Below are 9789 nucleotides of genomic sequence, written 5' to 3' on the forward strand. Positions count from 1 at the left end.
ATCGATTTTTTTCCGTAAATAATACACTGCCATGATTTCAGTAAAGCTTTTCTTGAAATGGTTTGGAATAAGCTTTTATTTGAGCCCATGAACATCAAAATCGGTTCACGCAATCCAGAGATATCATACTCAGTTATCTATATATATATCGAAAATAAGATTCTTCTTCATAATCTTCTCCAGTCAAAATGTATGTATATCTCGGGCTGAAGTTAATCGCTAAAGAAAATGACTTAATTTTTACAAACGCGACGACTAAATAATCGATATAATCGATAACTAATATGGCGACAACTGTTAGCTGTCAATTGAATTGTAAGGTTTACCGGTATAACTTTAATATTTTTATAAAAATGAATTGGCTGTAATGATAGTGTAATAGTGTAATATAATCAAAACTACGGATAATTTAAGGGAGAAACATGAAGGAGTCAGCAAGATTATCAGATAAGTCACATTGTATTCAAAAATATGTATAAAATTTAATGTTCGATGGTACTTTGTGGGATTTGTTTTATTGCAGGTGTGCGAAACAATGGCTGCGTTCCGTTATTACTGCCAGTACAGTACATCTCTAGAAACAGTGACGTCATTACAGTATACTGCAAACAGCGTTCCGTTTTTACTTTAGTACTGTGAGTATACTGTCTAAAATGTTAAAAGGAACGGATTTGAGTATACTTGCAGTAAAACAGGCGACACATTACCGGTATATATACATATGTTATTTGTGATTGTGTTGTACTAATTTGAATCGTCAAAATCTGTGTATGTGTGTATGTGTGTGCAAGGCTTATGATAATTTCTAAAAAATTTATTACATTAGCAGAAATAAAATGGAAAAGGGAAAAATTATTTCATCTACTGTCAACTGTATAACATCTATGCTAATTGATACAGACTCATCAGACAGTGATGACGAATTTATTATAGAAGTAAGCACAAAAAATAACAGTTTTTCAACAAGAACAAAAATTACAAACTATTTTAGCAAGACCGTATGCAATTATACAGACGCAGATTTTAAATCACATTTTCGGTGAGTTTCAAAGGATGTAAGATACATTAAAAATGTTAATACATTTTTTAAGTAATATATTTAAATAATTTCCATAAACTTTATTATTATAGAATAACACGAAACACATTTTCATTTCTTAAGGAATTATTATCGCCTCATTTAGAAAGAAAGTCAGCTAGATTTGGACGTCACACACTTTGTCCAGAAATGCAATTGTTATTTTCATTATGGTTTCTTTCAACTCCTAATTCCTTCAGGTTACTTTAAATTACTTTTTTAACTATCAGTAAATTATGTTTATTTGAGATTATTGAGTTTAATATTTTTCATATATATTACAGGTGTGTTAGTGACAGATTTGGAATAGGTAAATCAACAGCCTGGAGATCTGTACAAAGGGTAACAACAGCTCTATATTCATATTTGCATACCTTCATAAAATGGCCATCAACAGAGGAAGCTAAAATCACAATGGCAAGAATTAAACAACAGTATGGATTTCCTAAAGTAGTAGGGGCTATCGATGGAACCCATATTAGTATTGCTGCTCCAAAAGAAAACCCTGAGGCGTATGTAAATAGGAAAGGGTACCACTCTTTACAACTGCAGGTAATTAAATATTCTTGTTGAGTTTATTTTAACTACAAAATAGTTTCTGTTAACTATATATATTTTTAGGCTGTATGTGATGAAACGTTGAAGTTTATTCATGTCTACTGTGGAGAGGTAGGGTTAGTGCATGATATGCGTATTTTTAGACTGTCTAATATTATAGATATGTGTTCTGAGGAGAACTTCCCTGATAACAGTCACCTTATTGGAGATGCGGCGTATGAAGTACAGAAGTATATAATGGTACCGTACAGAAACAATGGTCATTTATCAGAGCAGAAAGTAAAATTCAATACGGTCTTATCATCATCAAGAATGATCATTGAAAGAAGTTTTGGACTTCTAAAAGGAAGATTTCGAAGTATATTGGATAAGCTTCCTATGACAAGAACTGATCTAATCCCACGCTATATAATAGCTTGTTGCATTTTACATAATATATGTATCTTAAAAGATGACTTGAATGATATTCCTATTCTCGTCCATGAGTTAAGAAGGGTAAACAATTTAAATGATAGCATGAGAAATGCTAATATTTTAAAAACAGAAGGTATAGAAAAGAGAAATGCCATTACGTACTTACTAAGCAATGAATTATAAACTTTAATATTAATAGAATTGTGACAAATACATTTGTATGTAACTGTACGAAGACATAGATTCATTTTCTATTAAAACTAAATACTTAAAGAACATTTTCAGTCTTTACTTCATCGTTTCCCTAATTTTAATGACATAACCTTAACAATATGTCACAAAAGTTCGTAAACTAAATTGGGGTTATAAAAAAATATAATTAAATTTTAGTTAGACTAGCTTAACCTTTACAGTGTATACCAAGATTTAAACAAAAAATATTTTAATGTTATTGCAACGGTTTAATAAATATCTTCAGGCATTTACTCTTCTTTGGCTATTTTCTCCAAGATTTGCTGCAATTTATCAATACTCTCAATTTTTTCTCTATGTCGTCTATTTCAGTCTTCTCTGTTTAATTTTTTCTCCATTAATAATAATTGCAGCGTGTTTTCCTTCTTTTTTTTCTTGGGAGGATCTTAAAATGAGATTATTAATTAGTTATTATACTATCTAATGTAAAATTATTATTTATAATATAATTATATAGTGCTTACCATCATTGTCTTTATAAGCTTCTACAGATGTACCTGCTACAGCGACAGGTTTTATCCACGGTTCTCTATCAAATATATCTTGTAATATCTACAAATATAGAGTTATTTAGTACTTTGTAATAATGTGGAAGATTAAAAAACTATTTGAAAATGTGTTCTTACCTCGTAATGTTTACAAGATTTTCGGTTATTTCCTGACTTTTTGTTATGGTCTTGAACTTTTTTGTAAGACCTTTTTAAAGCTTGTAGCTTTGTATTACATTTCTCTGGTGTAATATTATAACCTCCATTTTCTTTCAATTATGTTGAAATAAATTTAAATAAATGTTTAACACTTATTCTTTTATTCTTATTTTCTTTATATAGAGTTAACAACAATTTTGTTTCATTGTCGCTCCATAAATGTTGATCTGTAGAGCTTATAACTAAATAAATACATTAGGAGACTGTTATTGTATGACATAAAATATTTTTAATGAAAAACAAAAGCATACGGTTAAGAATTTCTGGATTTTCTTGATCTTGAAGCTCAGAGTCACCTGGATCATCAATTAGTTTTTCGTCTAGTTATGTTTGTTTATTCAATACCAATTCATTATACAATTTTTGGGCAAACTTCGTGTCTATAAAATTGAACAAAAAAGCGTATAAAACTTCTTTATGATAACTATGTAAATATTGAGCACATAACTTACCAGACCTAGCGTTTTCAGCAGTTTCTACATCAACAATTACTTGAATTTGTTCATTACTTTCATTTAAAAAAATTAATTCACTGTTATGTGCCATTGGATCCTGCTTCGTTTAAGAATAAATTAAATATTATATAATTATTGCCCTGTTTTTATAAATGTTATATAAATTAGTAATGCTCGTTAATTTTATACTAACTTTGCACAAGACAAAAGAGGACGAAAATTATAACAGAACTTAGTCGTCAAGACTTATACCAATTTTAATCAGTCAACATTTTGCTTTTTTTTAACATTTACTGGATTTACCCCACCCAGAAAAGCCCAGTAAATGCAGTAAGAAATTGGCAGGAAGTGACGAAAAATTCATGACGTCATGAATTTCCCTAGGACTTTTGCAGTATACTGGAAGCTTACTGCAAGCTATTTTGGAACAATTTGAAGTATACTTGCAGTATACTTCGAGTACATGCAGTAATAACGGAACGCAGCCAATGTCCCAAGTCGGCTCCGAACCTGTGGTCAGAAGGGAAGGTTTTTTGTTCTTAAAATAAAATTGTCAAAACACAGTTTAATGGGAAAATAGGAAATTTATTCAATAAATAATATGGTACAAAATTTACAAAAATATATACAATAAAACCGCTGTACTTAATTATAGACTTCCTAGGGAATTTGTTGTCGTCAAATTCTAGGGAATTTCGGTTGACGAAGATTCCCAAGAACCCTAGATACTAAAATTCCCCAGAAAGGAACGCGAACTTAAAAACTCCCGGACTGGACAATTTTCCCTGGGGTACTCCCCAGTAAAATCCCCAGCCTCGGGAGGAAGCGGATGTGGAGAAGTGGTTTTAGGGCAGGGGAAGTCCCCTTATCTGCGTAGTATAAGCCTCAGATACTGATGGAATGCCCCAAGCAAAACCGGGTCTGAGTGTCTTACAATGGACGGGTTTTTGGTGGGTAAGGTGCTTTACTGTTAGTCCTATTGGAAGCGTAAATTGTTCAGGGCTCCTCCTTTTCTTTTGGGTGGGATATTAATACCCCCTGATTAATTGCAATCTTTCAAAAGGCAAGTTGGCAAGTCCCCACTATCTGAGCAAGGGATGCCACTTGGCATCGCTTGCGCAGTTGAACATGAGTTTTTCCCAGCCATTTCAATCCAAAAAAAAAAAAAAAAAAAAGGGGAAGTCCCCTTACCCCTCAGCCGCCTTCTCCAAGAGCTCTAGTGGCTCCGAGCCACCCCAACCCCTAGGGTGAGTCTACCCCTCCCACTACCCGACTCTTTCGAGAGCCCTGGATTGATGGTCGGAATACTGGGTCAAAGGTAGTCCTCGGAGGCAGTGTGGAGGGGAAGGAGAGGGTTTAATTCCTCCCGGGAAGTCTCCGGAGAAATCTCCCTTAGGAGGGAGGAGATTGCCGCAGAGGGGAAGTGCCCTCTTGATAGGCGGTGGGTGGTTGGTGATACTTACCAAACTGATTCACCAGAAGAGTTCGCCGGTGGAGGCGCTCGTTGGATGGCCGGTGGAGGCGCTGCCGTTGAGGCGTCAAAGATTGCCGATGAGGCGTCAAAAGTTGCTGCGGTTGCTGCTGGTTAGGCAGCTCTCGAGCCAGTTTGGGGGTGCGATGGGTCCTTATGAAGGACCCATCTAAGTAATTACGCGACACTAATCTTGCCAGCGAGAGAGCTGCTGCGGGCGCTGGCCACCTAGTGGCCAAGCGCGCAAGTAGTGTCGGGTCGCGGCCGCGACGCGCCAGGGCCAGAAGACGCGCAAGCGCGCCGCGGAGAGACAAGGACAGATAGAGCGGCTAGACGCTGTCGGTCCAGCCGTCTACTGTGAGCACAAGAGAGAAAGGGAGATATAGCGGAAAAATGCGGAATCTATTTCTCAACATTTTCCGCTCCCCCCGATCTCGAACAGCAGGTTATATAAAATATTCCTTATATGCATATTCCTTGTATGCAGTTCTGATTTGAAGTCCTACCAATGCCAAATGCTCTAACAATTCTTGGAAATATCCTGTTATTGAAGAATATAGATTGAGGAAGATTGTAAATGAAACAGAGAAGGATGATGTTGTTACGTTAACTCATAATCAAGACACATGGTAGTGTTTCAACAGCAATTAACATAAACGTTTTTCAGTAAAGTAAGTGCATTTTAAAAAAAGTTTGTTTTATTAAAACAAAGTTATATATAAGGCACCATTTCATAGTTTGCAGTTTGATGCCAAACCAGTGCCAAATAATGTAACAATTCTTGGAAATACCCTGTTATTTGAAAATGCAGATTAACGAAGATTGTAAATGAAACAAATAATGTAACAATTCTTGGAAATACCCTGTTATTGGAGAATGCAGAGAAAGGAAGATTGTAAATGAAACAAATATCATATATGCGTACAAATATTTCAGACTAAATTATAGTAATGCTTGTTTGAAAATATGAAGCATTCCGATGAACCTTCATTTACGTAGAGTACCAGTTGACTAGTGTTTGGATTTAAGCTAATTATACAATAATAGATGTTTACAAAAGACGCAAAGACACCCAAATATTACAGATCTTTAGTCTCAAGGAAGTTAAGTCACCAAGCACTAAAGAAAATGGAAATGGGGCAACATCAAATACTGGTAAGTAACTGAGATGCTTCATGTTCCTTCAAATATTTATTTTCTTTGAAGATTGAGATAGTTAAATGATGAATTTGATTTATAGGTTTACTCGTAGTGTCATCATTTATTATTTTACAGACCCTGTGCAAGTGTATTATAGCAAATAGTAATACTTGTGCTTTGACTTAAATACATTTGGTACAATTGAATTAAAAATCCAAGGAGGAAGGTTCGCATACATACTGGCTATTGGAGCTGAATCAACAATTGTACTTTTCACTCCTGCATTCTGGTACTTGAAACAGGCAAAGATGAAAGCATTGAAAGATTGGCAAAGTAAGAATAAGCCAACATTCAGAAAAACGTCATCCATTGCACAGCCATAATTTAAGGTTGAGACTCATTAGATGAAATTCTGTAAAATTGAGTTAATAACTGTTGATTGTTTTCCTCTGTTACCTATACTAGTATTCTGCGCCAAAGGCAGTATACTGGTCATTGGTATGGATGAAATAATGGACGTTTATTCTCAATGGAAGCAAAGTCCAAAAATTAATGGTTTGCACTGCATTTTGTAGCACCAGAAATCAGACCAGTTTCAAGTGTATAGAAATTTACGAAACGAAAATTTGAGGACTTTGGCACAGGAAATGTTATAAGGACGACTCGCCAATGTATCTCCCATGTCACCTTTGTCAAGAGTTAGCAGCATAAAGGTGACAATGATTGGTTCTAAAAAGAAACGGCGTATGCAAAACGACAATGCCAACTTCGATTATATGCTTCATTGTAGCTTATTTGAAGCTGTACGAATTGATTTTCCAATCTTGCCCCTGTATCACCTGAAGCAGCTGAGGGAGTTACTAAAGTTTGGCAAAGTTAGATGTTGGTAAAAAGTCAAATGTTGATAAACAGAAAATGTAAATTAATTAAAATATACATTTTATTTCATTATTTTTATATGTTGAAAATATGTTTATTGATTATGAAAAATTTAATCATACTTTTATTATGGTGAAACTGAAAACATTAAAAAACTAGCCTGAGCATTAATTATGAAGTTCATATATGCAAAATGCATTACAAATATCAATAAAATCAATGTGTTGACTGTGATTTTTTTCAATATAAATATATATTTTTTTATTAGTTAAGCGCTGCTGTTTCAAAAAATGAGAAGGGTGGAATTTTTCTTTAAAATCTGTAGAAATTAAAAGAATAATTTAATTTTTTAAATATTATACTCTTACAAAACGTTATGATATCCCACAAAAAACAGACTTCGCCTGTAAAAAAGGCGGCAAGTACATAAACCATCTAGCATAAATAATATAGTAAAATTATCCAATTAAAAAAAGTAGTGAAATCCAAATATTAGGCAAGTATATTTTTTCACCTTAGCAAAAGTTAAATTTTCGAAAAAAGAGGAACAAAAAAGTTACTTGCCGGGCCCGTAATATCAATGCACAGTGAGAAATAGAATTGTATGTGGATCGGCTAACTTCACTCTGTATTTTAGCATGACATTTGCTATACTACGGTGTAGCTGAATCTCACACACGATTCAATTTCCCACTGTGCATGGACATTACGGGCCCGGCAAGTAACTTTTTTGTTCCTTTTTTTTTCGAAAATTTAACTTTTGCTAAGGTGAAAAAATATACTTGCCTAATATTTGAATTTCACTACTTTTTTTAATTGGATAATTTTACTATATTATTTATGCTAGATGGTTTATGTACTTGCCGCCTTTTTTTACAGGCGAAGTCTGTTTTTTGTGAGATTTCATAACGTTGTGTAAATTTATAATATTTAAAAAATTAAATAATTCTTTTAATTTTTCTACAGAATTTAAAGAAAATTTCCACACTTCTCATTTTTTGAAACAGCAGCGCTTAACTAATAAAATAATATATATTAATATTGAAAAATATCACAGTCAACACATTGAATTTATTGATATTTGTAATGCATTCTGCATAAATGAACTTCATAATTAATGCTCCGGCTACTTGTTTAATGTTTTCAGCTTCACTATAATAAAAGTTGATTAAATTTTCCATAATCAATAAACAAACTTTCAACATATAAGAATAATTAAGTAAAATGTATGTTTTAATTAATTTACATTTTCTGTTTATCAACATTTGACTTTTACCAACATCTGACTTTGCCAGACTTCGCTAGTTTCATCAACTACTTGAGTTGATACAGGGGCAAGACTGGACAAGCAATTCGCAAAGCTTCGAATAAGCTACAATCAAACATATATTCAAAGCTGACATTGTCGTTTTGCATACCACGTTTCTTTTTAGCACCAATTACTCTCACATTTATGCTGCTAATTCTTGACAAAGGTGACATAGGGGATACATTGGTGAGTCGTCCTTATAACATTTCATGTGCCAGAGTCCTCAAATGTTCGTTTCGCTAATTTCTATACACTGTTGAAACTGGTAGGGTTTCTGGTGCTGCAAAATGGAGTGGAAACCATTAATTTTTGGACTGAGTTTCAATTGAGAATAAACGTACATTTTTTCATCCATACCAATGACCAGTATACTGCCTTTGGCCTAGAGTACTAGCATAGGTAACGGAGGAAAACAATCAGCAGTTACTAACTCAATTTTACAGAATTTCATCTAATGAATTTCATCCTTAAATTATGGCTGAGCAATGGGCGACGTTTTTCTGGAAATTGACTTATTCTTACTTTGCCAATCTTTCAATGCTTTCATCTTTGCCTGTTTCAAGTACCAGAATGCAGGAGTGAAAAGTCCAATGTTTGAGTCAACTCCAATAGTCAGTTTGTGAGCGATCCTTCTTCCTTGGTTTTCTAATTCAATTGTACCAAATGTATTTAAGTCAAAGCACAAGTATTACTATTTGCTATCATACACTTGCACAGTGACTGTACAATACTAAATGATAACACTATGAGTAAGTCTGAAATCAAAATTTTACCATATGATAATGTACATAATTAATCAATTCAATAATACCATTGAGTATACTAGTTTTCCTTAATCTTTTCAGATATTCAATTATTTACCATCTTCTCTTAATAATGTAGCCTTTAGACATAAATTACATTAGGGTTAGACAATTGTTAATACTCGATGGAACATTTTTGCAGAAAATTATATGCGCTTCAACCAAAACCATAATACCCCAATGCTGTTGCTGCAACCATTCCACTGTTTGTTCAGCCCCCCAAGAAAGTTTTTGTGTATGTGTCATCATAGAATATGTTGTATCTAAAAAACTATAGCCCATTAGCTTCTCTTTTCCTTTACTAGTAAACAGATATAACATCCAGTCATCAGCAGTTAACCACATTTGAAATTGCTGCTTCCATTGCTCAAACAAAACTCTATAGTTGAATTAAACCAAAACTCTGTTTTCCAGTACTACTTGGTAACACTATCTTCTTTATTTATCTTATTATAGAAAGTAGTAATATTTTCTGGAACTGTAATTGAAGTAGTGTAGCAATGCGGTTCCGATGACAGGGAGTGGGGGTAGCTGTTTTGTGGTGTGGAAGGGGGATGGGTGGGGATATGACTCTCTTAGTATGGTAGTGGTGGGGATGAGGAAGGAAAGGTTCTTATAGTGGGATCGAGTTTGGTTAGGGAGGGAGGGGGTATTTTTCACCCTATGTCACAATTGGAAGGTCTTATAGTGAGACCGAGTTTGGTTAGGGAGGGGTATTTTTCA

The 9789-nt window shown here is 33.9% G+C and overlaps 1 protein-coding gene and 1 long non-coding RNA gene across 2 annotated transcripts; one reads left to right on the plus strand and one right to left on the minus strand.

The window, feature by feature from the left end:
• Window positions 1-836: 836 nt before the first annotated feature.
• Window positions 837-2233, plus strand: LOC136772628 (putative nuclease HARBI1). Its single transcript, XM_066725727.1, has 4 exons — window positions 837-1039; window positions 1132-1278; window positions 1363-1630; window positions 1700-2233. The coding sequence occupies exons 1-4, from the start codon at window positions 837-839 to the stop codon at window positions 2231-2233; spliced, it is 1152 nt and encodes a 383-aa protein (XP_066581824.1).
• A 385-nt stretch (window positions 2234-2618) lies between these two features.
• Window positions 2619-3042, minus strand: LOC136774344 (uncharacterized). Its single transcript, XR_010822790.1, has 3 exons — window positions 2929-3042; window positions 2767-2854; window positions 2619-2687 (listed from the first exon to the last, which is right to left on the minus strand). It is a non-coding gene; the product is annotated as an uncharacterized lncRNA (long non-coding RNA).
• Between the last annotated feature and the right edge of the window lie 6747 nt (window positions 3043-9789).

Source organism: Prorops nasuta, unplaced genomic scaffold (assembly GCF_024137725.1).
Source record: "Prorops nasuta isolate Cenicafe-Biocafe unplaced genomic scaffold, Cenicafe_Pnas_1.2 PNAS00001, whole genome shotgun sequence".
Classification (NCBI taxonomy): Eukaryota; Metazoa; Arthropoda; class Insecta; order Hymenoptera; family Bethylidae; genus Prorops; species Prorops nasuta.